The sequence below is a fragment of the Anticarsia gemmatalis genome, chromosome 10 (genome assembly GCF_050436995.1).
Source record: "Anticarsia gemmatalis isolate Benzon Research Colony breed Stoneville strain chromosome 10, ilAntGemm2 primary, whole genome shotgun sequence".
NCBI classification, from domain to species: domain Eukaryota; kingdom Metazoa; phylum Arthropoda; class Insecta; order Lepidoptera; family Erebidae; genus Anticarsia; species Anticarsia gemmatalis.
Window position 1 is genome coordinate 155,661 of NC_134754.1, and position 15,411 is coordinate 171,071.

A 15,411-nucleotide genomic window follows, 5' to 3' on the forward strand; every position below is an offset into this window, starting at 1 on the left:
TAGAGGACTGCAGTAGCGTGATGGTGATGTGGGAGTAGTCCCAGGTAGTGCTATTTAAGATGTATGTAGAAAAAAGTGGGCATTTTCACCTTTGTATTGGTCAGTGGTCAATCTAGTGTCAAATATGTCCCAGCCTTTGACGTGGCTTAACGGCTATTATCTTCATTGACAACAGCCGGCACTAACTTTTTGCGTGTCCACGGAGACGTACGTAGTTCAAATAACATGCGGTCACCTATCTATGGAAGTTTGCTTAACCTACAGATCGTTTACCGACCAGTGAGCGCAACTGGCTATAAGCGCCTTGTTTATTTTCGCGTATCAAAGAACGAAACACTTTAAAAGCGTACAATGTTAGCGCAGTGACTGCCAGTAACTAACATGCCGTTATTGTTTATGATCTGAATATTCCGATTAGTGCAAACCTTTTAAATTGTACCTTAACCGTCCTGAAACTGCAAAACTTACATATTTTGGTTGATAAACCATGTTTGCCTGGTCGACACTTCCCGTGACCAGAATGCTGGCATTTATTTAGCACAAAGAATTAGCATTTCCATACAACGTGGCAATGCTGCCAGCATTCTGGGAACGTTCCCGGTAGACGGCGATGCGGAGGAGTACTTCGACGCATATGGCACTCTCCCTTTCTTTTACTTTTAATATATATATTTTTTCTTTTCGTTTCGGATTTTGTATAATAGTAATTTGTAAATATTCATATATTCGAATGTTATGTTACGTATAAATAAATTATGAACCATGTAAAACTGTTGATACGGAATGTTTTTCTGTTCCTGCGCTATAACTAATAGCACAATAACTTGTTGTCTTTTGCTGTAAATATTGTGTAAGGCGCCATGTTTAACACAAAAGTAGTATGAGTAGTTGTTAACGTCGTGTTGTGGATGAGGCTTTAGCTAAGGTAACATTTTATGGAAAGGGCAGATTTTTGCATATGTTTTTTTGACCCATTACTGTCCCACTGCTGGGCAAGGGTCTCCTCCTCAACGAAGGAGGGGTAAGGCAGGCCTATATTTAAATAATACTCAAATATTTTTTACGTACAATTATGTTCGATTTCACGTGAAGGAGAATATCGTATTTGTAATATTTACCTATTAGTAGGAATGTAAGGAACCAAATCTATACTATCTATCTATACTAATATTATAAAGCTGAAGAGTTTGTTTGTTTGTTTGTTTGAACGCGCTAGTCTCAGGAACTACTGGTCCGATTTGAAAAATTATTTCACTGTTAGATAGCCCATTTATCGAGGAAGGCTATAGGCTATATATCATCACGCTACGACCAATAGGAGCAGAGTACTAGAGAAAAATGTTTCAAAAACGGGGATAATTATGATTCTCTTATGTGACGCAAGCGAAGTTGCGCGGGTCAGCTAGTACCTAATATTATAAAGCTGAAGAGTTTGTTTGTTTGTTTGAACGCGCTAATCTCAGGAACTACTGCTCCGATTTGAAAAATTCTTTCAGTGTTAGATAGCTCATTTGTTGAGGAAGGCTATAGGCTATATATCATCACGCTAGGACCTAGAATAGGAGCAGAGTACGAGTAAAAAATGTTACAGAAACGGGGAAAAATTCACCCATTTTCTCTTATGTGACGCAAGCGAAGTTGCAGTTGTCAGCTAGTGGTAGCTATTCAGCATCGAGAAAAAGAAACCCGTGAAACCGATTAAAGTTCCCAAAGTGTCGGCGTAATATGCGTCGCAACATAAACATGCGGACCTAATTGAAAACCTCCTTTTTTTAAAGTCGGTTAAAAACTGGAACAATATTTACTTGCAAAACAAACCGGTCCTAAATATGAGGTGTGTTATTGTTTTTGAGTACAATATAATTTTACCTTTAGAGTTCAATGATCACATCGCTGAGGCATCTGAGTTCATATCGGATATCATTTCATTTCCGCATCCGCCTTGCCGCTACACTATGTACTATATGTACTATGTATAGTAAGACAACTTATTGCAGAGTCTTGGGAGGTACGATTTATGTAAATTATTATTGATAATGCTATCAATTTTCAAAATATAGCAGCAGTATTAAATAGAATACTGTTAGATAATTAAGTCTGCGTGTCACTGATGATCTAAATTCTGTATGTTGTATACCTTCGTCAGCCGTGACTATACACACGAGGCTCTCTACTAATATGTAGGACTATAGTATGCAGTTGTGTACGTCGATAACGGCGAAATTACTTTTATTATCATGTCCGGTGCAAATCTTTGTCTTTATTTTGTACTGAAGACAAATAAGGAAGCAAATTAACATGGTTTTCTTATAAGGTACTTTACAAGTTTAATAATATTGACGAGAGTCTCTTTGTACGAAGTAAGTATTCGGTTTTCAGCACCTTACCTGTAGCACATCACAAAAATAATGTATAAATAAGTTTTACGTCGGGAATCAAACTCACGAACGTCCTGTGTCATAGTAGCGACGTAGTGTCTACCGCTGCTTACAAGTAACAAGCCAATTATCATATTTAAAATCTGTCAAATTATTGTCGGCGTTTTCTAAAACAAGTTCTTATGCTTATAAATTAACGCAATTTTTTTACATATTGGATATATTTTATGTCGTTTTAAATGTGAACATTAGAATTAATATAATGAACAATACTGATGAAACTAATTTCTTAGTAAGACTGCAACCTACACTCCATAATGCCCTGTATCGTAAGTTAACAACAAAGCACAGCTCGTAGTGCGTGTGTGTTTAGTAAACAATAATTATAATAAATTCGACAGGACAACGTGAGTGGTGATTTGGTGATGATAGCGATAGAGCGAGCGAGTGGACGATGAATGTTTACTTACGTAACTGATTTACATTTCTTCTATTTAGTTATGTTTGATGTCGCAGTCACAGTATTAACTAGGACTTAAGATAATTTCACTAAATATTTACTGTTGACATTAAGCGTTCATTTAGAGACGTTCAGAAACTTTTTTATTTTAACGAGCAATACAAATGGAGCTTTAACGAAACAGAACTTTATATTACGTATACTAAAGCTATATAAATAAACTTACCCAAGAAGTTTTAATCAACCATGTCGTTTTACTAGAGTAATTTGAGTAATTTGATTTTTTGATCAAAATTACAAAAAAAAAAGTTACACAGTTTTTCATTAAACATAAGCCCGAATAAAGCAAAATCGTTCGAACTAGAAAGACGGCCACATAATGGACTTCATTACCTGCCTGCAACACAGCAAGACACACATAACGCTTAAGTCAGCAGTACAGAACACGTGTGTAGTCACGTGCGACTGTCAAAGATCGATATTTGTTATGTATCTGTGAAATACTAACATAGTTGCAACACCGCGCCACCACCGCGCCGCGGTGGGAGCCGCTCCCTGCTGCATGGATGCTGATCACATCATCGTTAGTACAAATAATTGTCACTCGACAATTAACAGTAAAGTAACTTAGGTAATCAGGGTAATTTTCATGGCTTGTGGTTAAGTGTCTAGTATCCTATCCGATGAATAGGGTGACGGGAAATGTATAAAAACATTGGCCAAATTATTTTTACAGCATGGCATTGAGATATACTATCTAACTAACAGTATATTATGTCGATTCCACGTAACGTACGGTTCGAAAGAGAAGAAAAAGTTAATCGACACCCATCCAAAAGTGGTGATACTGGGGCTGTGTCTCGAAAAATATAACTCGTCTTCCTAATTCTATACCATTTAAGATGTCTTGTTAATCTATAGAATATCGTAGTACAAGTACAATGTTTCTTTTTACATATTGTTTTGTTGAGTCATCCTATTCACGAGAACAATCTCTTTCAATATTAATTCAGCGAAAATAAATATTTTGCGATGAAATTATTTATAATCCTTAGTTTATATAGTGAGTTGTTTATACAGAAAACAAGGCATTAAAAGCTTTATAAACAAAGAACTTAAATATCATAAAAATTGTTACGAAAAGAAAATAAAGTTTGTGCAATGCCAATATATCTTACAATAGTCATAATAATCCTTCCAGAGGTTTTGTATTTCTAACTTATAAAATGTCAAAATTCTACATCTCCACACGAATTCAAAACCACAAAACATTAATGTACCACACAGAATCAAACTCACAACACAAACTGCAGTACAAGTATCAATAAATATAGATAGTTTATAAATATCTATAAACATACATACAAATATACATGTATAAAACACAAGCTACTGAACCATATAATATTACTCTTATACATACAATATAAATACATTTTAATACATAAACTTATAATATATAATCAAAGCTCTTATACAATATATACATATATGTACATCTTAAGTACTGCTATAATTAAATGAGACTCGACCGTGTCCACAGACAAACTGTTCAAACAGTTTTGTGGACCATAAGTATAAGTTTCATGTAAGAAACACTGTTTTAATAATAATAAATAAATAAATAAATAATAACAATTTGAGCACTTTTATGATTGCGCCACTTACTTAGCAATTAACGTTCCATTGAACGTAGTGATTAGTTTTCAGTAGGTGTGTTTCATTTCGTTAGTAATTATACCTGTTCGTGTATTAAAGACGTGAGACTATGACTGAGGACAACAGTGACCTCATTACTTGACACTGTTTGTTTACAACCTTGTGTGTATGACCTATTTTGATAGCTTTTGTTGAAGTCTAGCCTAGAGTTGTGTTTACATTTTATTAGAATGGAAATGATCTTGCCTCTCTCTTGTTGCCTTAAAGTTTAAAACTACATACTTTTTAGAGTTAGAGCTTAGTTTTCTTTGAAAATGATTTTGACGATAATCAAAGCTTGATAAGATTTTTTGAATGTAATTTGAGAATTCGTTTATTTAAGGACTTCGGTTGTGTGTATAATAAGTGTGTATAATAGCGTAGACTATTGAATATTTAATCAAATATTTATTATACTTTAATACAATCTATGCTGAGCAGTGCAGAATCTTAGGTCTTATGTTTCTTTGAATACGGCCCTGACTTTTAATGTACAGATTCGCGCACTATTTTTGCTGCTTAACTGGATTAAAAGACCAATTTTCCCTTTCCGAGTCCCATGGGTTGAATTTAAACTAGGCAGGCCTTAGCCAATTTTCCCGGAAGCCGGAAACATCCGGTGTCCATAGTGTAGCGGCTGCAGGCTGTGGCGCGGCAGGTTAAATGGCGGGCGCGCGCGCATCCGCGCCGAGTCGCACCCGCACGCACGCGCACTCCGGCACGCGACTACCACACCACGAGCGACGCGCGACACACGCTCGCACCGTAGCGGACTTTATTACGATATTTAATTCGAGACTTTAATGTGACGAGAAAATTTTATTAAATAAAATATTTTTTTATTTTTAAATACAAATTAAAACAGTTGTATTTTAAGAGTTATAACTATAAATTTAAAAAGATCGTGGTTTATCACAATATTAATTCAGACAGATTGTGTATTAATTAAATTACGCGGGACAGTTCGTGTATTAACCGATACATAAAAACCAAGTGACAATGTCCAAGCCCGAGGGTGGTGAAGACAGCTGCGCGGGTAGCTGCGGCGTGGACACGGAGCTGCTGATGAAGGAGCTGGGCCAGTTCAAGCGGTTCCACCTCCTCAACTACGTGCTCGCCAGCCTCACGGTGTTCGTGGCCGCCATATACGCCACCAACTATGTGTTCCTTGCGGGAGATGTGCCTTACAGGTAACGATTAGATAAATGTTAAGTTTTATAGTTGGTTAATTTTTGCGGCAATTTACTTAATTTTAGACTTTTCCTAACTTTTATGGGAAAACACAGTCATTTGTTACAAGATTTATCAATTAAGATAACGTTTAAGAAAAAAAGTCTAATTTAATTTACACAAATATTTAATTTAAATTAACCACAAATAAAATAAAGAATATTATTAATGACATTAAAATAAAAATTAAATTATGTTTTTCTTTAGTGAGAAGTAGTTATAGTTAGCATAATATTTAAGCGTACGTATAACGTTTAAATATTATAATTATAAACTAAACTTAATTAATTATTAAACAATCAAAGCAAGAATAGTAATTCGTAATAAATTACAGTTTTTTCAATAAACAAACAAGCTAGTGACAATTATCTTAGATAATTGTGTTAAAATAAAATAAACCCTATGTAAAGTTTATATTATATTGCGAAATAATTATTTTTATAATAAGTTTAAATTATTCACCGTCATCATAATCCACAGAATCAATCATCGTAAGAGTTACATAAATAAATATCATTGAACAACTCACACTCGGTCATTTGATTCCAAACTAAGCAGAGCTTGTACTAATGTAACCAAACAACTGATAAATCAATAACCGGGCTCAGAACAGATACTCATCCTCATCACATAAAGATTTGTCCCGGATGGGATTCGAACCCACCACACGTGGCGCTACGGTTATTGCGGCGAGGTGATCACTTAAGCCACTGCGCCAAACGTGCAGTTAAAGACCTGTTTAACAAAACTACAAAGAATACCGATTTAATTTTGACTTTAAAGTAGTCTAAGGCGAACCATAATGTCTGATCTATCGTGGACATTGCATCACAACTGTCCTCTGAATATTTAAAAAAGTTTCAAAATATTATGTTAATACGGACTCGTGGCGGCGCGTCTGTCAATATTATTGTAATATCATACGTGTTACATACATGTGATTGTTATACATGCACATACATATGTACTTACATATGTACATAGGTAGTATATTCCCATGAATGTCGATCGTCCGCTGGCACTACGTTATGTAACTGAAGTCCTTACATTCTATGATCATTAATTATAATTATCTAAGATCTTTCTCTAACAAATACCATTCTAGGAATAATTCTTGTAGAATGTTTTAGTTGTTATGTGGAAATCAAATCTAAAGAAGTATATTGGTAGATGCTTAACTACCGCGCCATTCAAAATCCAGATCAAAATTAAATCATTTAATCATTTAGGTCAAATATTGACACTTATGTTGTTATAGTCGTTACAATTACTGAATCTACCACTAGCTCAGAAAAGGGTTAGAGCCTTATGAGAAGAGCTAGCAAGAAACTCACGGCAACTCTTTTCAATACCAAAAGATTTACAATGTGGTTGATACAATTAAGCAGTGATTCAACATAGAGCAGTTTGTAATAATGTCTCTAATATAGTTTGCTGTTAACTAAATTGATGTTTTCATTAAATATTGATTACTTACAGTAATAACAAACTCGCAATGTCGTAAAAATCGTATTAATATTGTAAATTATTATAAGATTGCAGCATCAACTCTATGGGATAATTAAAGATCAATTAAACTCGCGTGAAATTGCTTTTACTATAATAACGTAAGAAAAATATTGCAGAGTACCTTTATAATTGAAAGCTTATAAGTCGTTATCATAATGATTTACATCCCTTTTCGTGCTTATGGTGGATTTATTAAGGAATATTATGTGAGACAACTAAATAATAAATGATTTAATTACTATGTATATTTGTATGGGGTATGGATTAAATAAAGGCGAACTTTACATACACATAATGATTTAATCCTTACAAATAAGTGGACTTTATCAATTGTCAATAGTGGTTTCGGAGATTACCGCTACGTACAAAGTTCTGATAATTTCGTTTGGTATTCGTAGATATTTAAAATATTAAAAGGGAGAAACGTAAATGTTGTAATATTGCATAAAATTATCATAATTAACAATAACAACTTATTCAACTGGTTATTTATATAAACAAGTATTTTAATAGAAATTTGAATGTAATATATCACAGTAAAAGAAAAACAGAAAACGAGTATTACCTATCTACTAATTTTGTGAAACTTTTAGTTTTTTTTGTATGTTACGTAAGAGTTCGCTAAATAAAAATAAATAATTGAAGCAGAATAGCTGATTATTACATATTGTCAACCTGTTATCTCATAAGTTAAAAAGTAGATTTTACAGTTCAAAAACTTTTATGTCGTTTATTTTCGAATACTTATATTGGGATTGATCTAGTTTAATTTTTAACGAGTTATTGATATACGAGTACACACAGAATCTAGAAGAAAAGACAGAATAGTTTAGTTAATAATGGGCTATCACTGTTAATTGTTGAGTATAATTAATTCTAACTTTGCACTGAATGTTCCACAAATGTACCTGTTTATTACAAATTTAAATGTATACCTAAATTCCGTCGCGACAAAATATATTTAGTATAGTAAAAACTTTTTTAACAGCAATTAATTATCCTTTTTTTTGTCTTTTCGCTTTGTACAAGTTTTACCCGTTCTATGTTTTTAGTACAAAAACAACAATATTATTAGGTAATAGATATTTGTAGGCATTTTGGCGACTTTAAAATATCATTAGTCCAAGGTTAACCACTAAACACCAAAAAATATTAAATTTTAAAAGTTTTTCAATTTTCATTTTCATAAATTACCCGTATTTGATTCGTTAGTAATTATTCCCACCGCACAAGTTTTCGACGCCTTAAGATACAAGCACTTTTACGATGACTTGCAGTTTTTGTGACATATCCGTATTCAAAACCAAAGAATTATTACAAACCCGGTATAAATACGGTAGGTGTGAAAACGCCCGAATATTTTTATTCCTATGTTATGTCAATCGCACCCACTGCCATATTGGTAAACATCGGTACCGTGGCTACACTGGATAATCAGACCGCTGATGTACATTAAAATAAGCAATCAAAACGATGCTTAAGTCTCAGATCGAATCCACAATTCACTACCGGTTGCCAATACTATTATGACAATACCCTTCAAATTAATGCTTGAATCTGGAATCGAATTCATAATCGCAATTCTTTACACTATCGAGCAGTTGAAAAAAGATATAAAAGTGTCATAAATATCCGTTAATGCGCACGCGTATGTACGAACAGGATACGTGTCCTCGCCTCATTTCTCACTGACTGCGCCGATAACACCTCCTTGATAACAACTTACAATTACTGCTCTACGCCGTGAAACAGTCGCCAAGTGATTTATAGCCGATACAGTAGCACGATTCTCTACAACTATCGAATACCGAAAATCGGCTTGTCATCGAGAAATTTTGTATGGAAATCTGATCAACGCCTCTAATTTCGTCGTACGAACTGTTTTGGCAGTACATTTTAAATATCAAACTACCGACACACGACAGTACCGACTGTAGAGAATCGCGTTACAGTAGCACAATTATTTTGTACAGTCTGTGGAAAAATAGTTCTTAAGGAGCCCGCTACAGGCGCTAAACAGATTTTCGTGTAAAATTTCTCGATAGCTAGCCGGTTAGTCTCGATACTAGTAAAGAATCAAGTTACAGCTATTTTTAATATTTTATAACAATAGACTACAAGTCTACTATATTGTTTATTTTTTGTTTGGCTGTTCTAGATTCTTAAAGGTCTTGTTCTAGTATTTATACAATCTTAAGGCTATTTATATTATACTGACGGCTTCGCTCTCTTTCAGCCGCTTAGAGATATTTCTAAAAATAATTCCTATATTTGTTATTGTATGGTGCCTAACGTCTGCCTCGTTCGAAAAGAGACGCTTGCCAAGCAGTGCCGTGGGGCAGTAGTCTTCTTTACCGTTTGGTTAGTGGTCATCCTAATGTCAAAGTTGTTCAAACCGCCTATAAAGGCTTTGCCATGGCTCAACGACTGTTATCTTAGTGCTCCGAAGCACGGAATAAATGCGAATTAACTTGTAACACAAAACATCGCCGTCTTCTCCAAATATTCGATAATGTCTCCAACTATTCTAAGAATTAATCAATTAAATCCAATGTCCATTGCTATCTATGTTAATATTAATTTACTAAATGATGTTACAAATAAAAGGATGTCTGTTTATCCTCCATTCACTAAAACAGATTTGTATAAAACTCACATTTTGTATGTGAGTTTTATACAAATCTGTTTAGTGTAAATACTAATTACCTAGTCACCAGTGTGACTAGTTTGTGCAATTTTCCCTCACTTTAGACTGGTGGTACTTAATGTTAATATCTAACCTGATATTCATCGGAAACTCCCGTAAACTGCGGCTTTGAGGAAAACTTCACAGTTAGTCAATATTTACCTGCAATGAATATTTACTGGAGGAAAATGGGAAAGGTTTGTCAATTTTCATGATGTATACGGGGATTAACGGTGAGATAGTCAGCTTCGATAGTGGTTAGTGTAACCTGGTAAAACCGAATTGTTAAACAAACTTGCGATACCTAGAATTTTTTAAACGATTTTACTGAACTATGTTGTTGAGTTTTAGTTTAAAAATAAGCGTTGCATGTTTGTTTTATTCCCCATCAGTCCCTACCAACTGTGTTACTTTGGAGGTAGCCTGAGAACATCAGCCACCATCTTACTGTATAGTTAAGTAACGATCTCTCCTTATCAACAATGGAAGACAGCTTTTCTATTGCTTCATAACAGCTCTATCAATTTCATTGGAATTTGACAAAAATATACCTATACCGAGGCCAGGCGTTAGGTATATAAAGTATTATCAAATTTTTACTAACTTGTAAAAAATTACCTCTAGACTAACGATATAAATTGTTATTGGTATCTATACAAAAAGTATAATATAAGGATCATTATTTCTAAAACGAACATAATTTTGAAAATTCATTGGTGTGTTGCCTCCGGTTCGAACCGTCGACCACTTGCTTGGGAGGTGGCTTAAATACCACTCGGCTATCACTGCATATAACATAAAATTATTTTGCTATAAACAGTATGAGGTAAATATTTTGTAGATCTCATGAAGCGTGGCTCATCAGTCGTCAGTCGTCACAATATTCAGGTGTCACAGTCGAGTGCGTCGGCTTAGTTGACCATATCCAACACAATCGGACATTACGCACATGGAAAATGCAAATACCGCGCTGTAGGTGAATCTTTTCATGAACAATTTTATAAATATATTTCAAAATAACTATGTTCAGTAGCGCAATTCCGTATAAGTCTGTACTGTCGAGTTTCGAGAGTTTGACATTTAAAATGTACTGCCTAAATACTACTTATGGAGTAGAAGAAGTGCTAAACAGATTCTCGTGTAAAATTTCTCGATAGCTAGCCGGTTGTCGGGAGTCTAGATAGTAGTAGAGATTCGAGCTAATGGTCATTGGTATTAAGTTCATTCTTTATACTGATGGATGGATTAAGCTGCTGTTGCTCATAGTGTGTTCGGTTTAAGATACGAAACTGTGACACTCTGCCTAGTAGAAAATGGATTTCCAATACTTTAAACTAAGGCCACCTTTAGGCCAGCAATAATTTTTACATCCATACTTACTCACTTTTCGCATTTATAATATTAATAGGATAAAGTTGAATTATCGAGACTGTCAAAAATGTTGCACAATATAAATCCTTACCGGAATATATTGTGCAATACGCCATGTTGTGAATACTATTGACTAGAAGCGGCCTAAGCAATGAAATAAGGGAAACGAATGGAGGAAGTGATCGAACCATATTGTGATGATGTTCCATAATATCTATGTACATAACAAGTATAGCCCAATATTGTGTACAATCAGGTTGTGCTCTTAAACCACAAACATCGAATGCACAATGCATTCGATGTTTGTGGTTTAATTTTTTAAACTTTTTAGTGTGATTAGTGATTTAGTGATAATACACGATGGAACTTTGTATAAAAAGTAGTCGAAAAACGAATTAACGTCTCTTATCCAAAGATCTTAATGCTTTTGTTGCATTTTGAAACTGAACCGGAAAATAAATGACTTCATACAACATCGAGAGGTATTTCATAATTATACATAACGAAGATTATTTCAATCAAAACAATGTGAATCTTACGTACTCATTTACTCATCCAAATATTCTAAATGCAAAACGTCTATCTGCCTGTTGTCATGTGAAAAAGCTTAATTAATTCAGATGTAAATGTTTGACAGAGTTATAGATTACATCCCGGGATAATGTAAGGAGTGTTATATGTATTTATTTCGTTCAAGTGTACTTCAGCCCGCTATTGTTCATATACCTGAGTTTTTTCAAAACGCCACCTCGTACCTACCTTTGGATTAATTGATTTTTGCAGTCTTATCTTTCCTATATTTGCAATGGAAATCCCCACTAGTATAGCCTTGTACAGGACCTAGTAAAGTTTAAACACAATGATTAAAAACACATTTATCGGCTTTGTTCTAAAAATACAAATCTCCGTGATTTCGGAGCCATAATATTGACAGTGCGCTGAGTTAGTGGTGAGCTAATATTAGTGGTCAACATTGTCACCACGCTGCCACTTCGCACAAATACCACATCCTATTTACTTGTGGTCTTACAGAATTAATGTCTTATTATAACGCGTGTTCAACCCATACTACTTGTTAGAAAATGTCGGAGAAATCGGTTGTCGTAGCCGTAATGAATAGGAAACTTAGGATTAAAATTAAAATTTACTGTCCAATACTGCTGGGCAAGGGTCTCCTCTCGGAATGAGGGAGAGGTAAGGACTCAAGGAGTCCACCACGCTGGCTAAGTGCGGGATGATGACTTTGTATACGTTTAAGAACGGTTCTAAAGAACTGTCAGAACAATAATAATACATGAATACATCGTAGAGCTACCTTGCATGCAAGGTAGCTCTACGATGTATTCCTTCATCTTTGGAACAAGTGATATTTATTAAGTACTTTTAGTGAATGATATGTTCACCTGTCACAGGTATAGTGTATACATATTACGAATGCCTTTTAAGTTACTGTACCTTTTATCAGAATGTAATAATATGTCTACTGTTGGTGATCCAATAAATAATTAAATAAATTAAGGCTATCGTATTTAATATTATTTTAAATTAAAAAGTATACCTGTCTGTCTATCTGGTTAATGAGTTGATTGATCATCTAGCCTATTTGGACGAAAGTAGGAGGATAGTTCAAGAACTGGGAACAAACAAAGATCTTTCTTTTTAATTAACCCTGTAAGTGTCACCCCTAGAGCGGGCCTAGTGCGGGCTAGCTAGTTTATAATGATTCTTAAACTTAACCCCGGCCAGTAGCCCCTGTTCGAAGATTGTTAACTTTTTCTACACTTGCGATTTTGCGTTAGTGGTAATGACATAACATTGACATATTGATTAGATCTGTCTGATGCAGGACATAGTGACCTAGCGCGTGGCATCTCACACCTCACCCAATGTACTAATATTTAACTTTAACCATTATTTTTAGACCGACACTTATGGCTAAGTAAACTGCGAACATGGCGCGATTATCACGGCGATTGGAACCTTTGTATTTAAGGACTTATGTAAAAAGAGGATGTGTTTGACTGTTAAATCTACCTTTCTGTCTGTAGCAACGTAGGTCCTAAACGAGTGAAGCGATTAGAATGCAGAGTTTTAGTAGAAAGGATCTTTTCCGTCGATAGTTCTTTGTGTATACATGTACAATATTCTAACACTAACGACCACCAGCTAGCTCTTATCGAATTTTGTATGAAAATCTGATCAAAGCCATTAGCGGGTATCGTAGAAAATATATTTTTTTGCATTTTAAATGTCAATATACGATACTCGATAGTACCGACTATATAGTAACAGAATATTTGGGAACGCGTTATTATGATACGCACGTTGCTTTTAAGGAAACTTTGTCATTCACAGCCGAAATGATTCTTCAATCAAACAATTCTGTAGCTCTTCCGGGAAAATCTGTATCAGGAAACAAGCCTATTCATCTATTTAAAGGACGGAAGTATTTAACGTCTGTTCACTTCTATTGTGATAAAATATAAATCTTGAGGAAAACGTTTAAAAACCCATGTTTATGTTAAAACCTTGATTAGTTTATAACTCTCGTTAGTTGTAAGTCACCATTGTTTTAAGGTCTAACCGTATCCTCGCATAAATCAGGAGCAGGAAATACATATTTTATCATAACGTATGGTTTAACGACACAGTTAATATTGTAAGATGCATCATTAATGGTGCAATTTATAGTGTATTTCTAGCCGGTTCTTCTCATTGGTTTTACCCTATGAACTAGCGGTAAATTCACTGACACAAACTGTTGGTAAGTTTGACAAGTATTTGACCAAAGTGCAAAATTGAATTACATTTTTGCTGCACGCTGCTGCATCTATATTTTGCACGGTTTTAGCAAATTTTACCAAAAAAGGAACGTCTTTTCAAATTTGGCAATCGAAAAAATATTTTCTGAAATTTTTGTTTGGTCAAAAGCCCTTTTGTAAAATAAATTATGTTTATTTGATAACTAATTAGTGTAACATAACAATAATTATCCTCATTTTTTATCCATTTTCAATGTTCGTACCATTTTTTCTCAAATCGGTTTTCTTTTACAAATCACGTACTGTTAAGTTATCGACCTGCATGGATGTAACCTTGCTGTGTGGTACAATCATTCGTCGTGTTATTTACAAAGCCTGTAAGATAATGAAGAGACTACGCTCAGTAAGGCTACCTCTCCACCAGTTGAATGCGAGATAGCTTTTGTTTTACTGACATCTTACTGATTGAGAAAATAATCTTCTATTGCTTTAGCTATAGTAAAAAGAGACAGGAGGGAAGTAACAATGTTACTGGTGGTTCGTTTTACCGCAGAAGATGTTAATGTTAGAAAAATATCCATTTTTTGGAATGGGGGGAGGGATTAGGCATTAAGTCCACCACGCCGCCAAGTTTAAAACACAGATTAACGAAGTATTTTTAATATAACTCTCTACGAAGAATGTTTTATTTTTCACAAACATACCAGTGGTTAAAGAATCAGAGGTCTCATAACAAAACAGAAAAAATCCCAGTGTAATAATATAGGTTTACTAGGTAATCTTGTACAACTTGTAGTAGAAACTTAACTTAACAATACTTGATACATACACAAGGCAAGCTGGTGCTAGATGCAATCAGATTTAATTAACGTTGAGATGATACGAGCGCGTCCGGTCGCACATCACTTGTATTGTTATAACACGTAAGAATATTTAATTACTGCCTACATTGTTTATCTTATTAAATGCCTTGCCGGCAGATAACAGATAGTATTTGCCTAACTCAGAATATATTTTTACGGGTGAAAAGAACTATAGTTATTAAAAATCTAGCCGTACTATACACTTACCATTTCTAAAAAATAATGGACTATATCGCTGAGACTTAGACATTTTCAGTTCTATTTATGTATATAACATAACAATTGTATACATGAATAGAGGACTACATTGTTCCAAATACATAATAATATTACAAATACTCATGTATTAGTTACACACATTGTTTAAACAACTTTGATTTTACACACTGACATGAAAATCAAAGCAATTTGTCACAAATGGTACCTACATTTTCTACAATAAAAATATTAACAA

The 15,411-nt window shown here is 34.3% G+C and overlaps 1 protein-coding gene across 2 annotated transcripts in view; it reads left to right on the plus strand.

Moving 5' to 3' along the window:
• LOC142976046 (organic cation transporter protein-like) overlaps positions 1-15,411 on the plus strand; it is a 41,589-nt gene that overhangs the window by 3,517 nt on the left and 22,661 nt on the right. Inside the window, exon 1 of one of the 2 annotated variants that reach the window (XM_076119246.1) lies at positions 5,261-5,726. The exons of the other annotated variant lie outside the window; for it this stretch is intronic. Coding sequence (XP_075975361.1) covers positions 5,536-5,726 — 191 coding nt within the window. The 5' untranslated portion in view covers positions 5,261-5,535. Of the gene's footprint in view, positions 1-5,260; positions 5,727-15,411 lie in introns of those variants that run through there. 2 annotated transcript variants of the gene reach the window in all.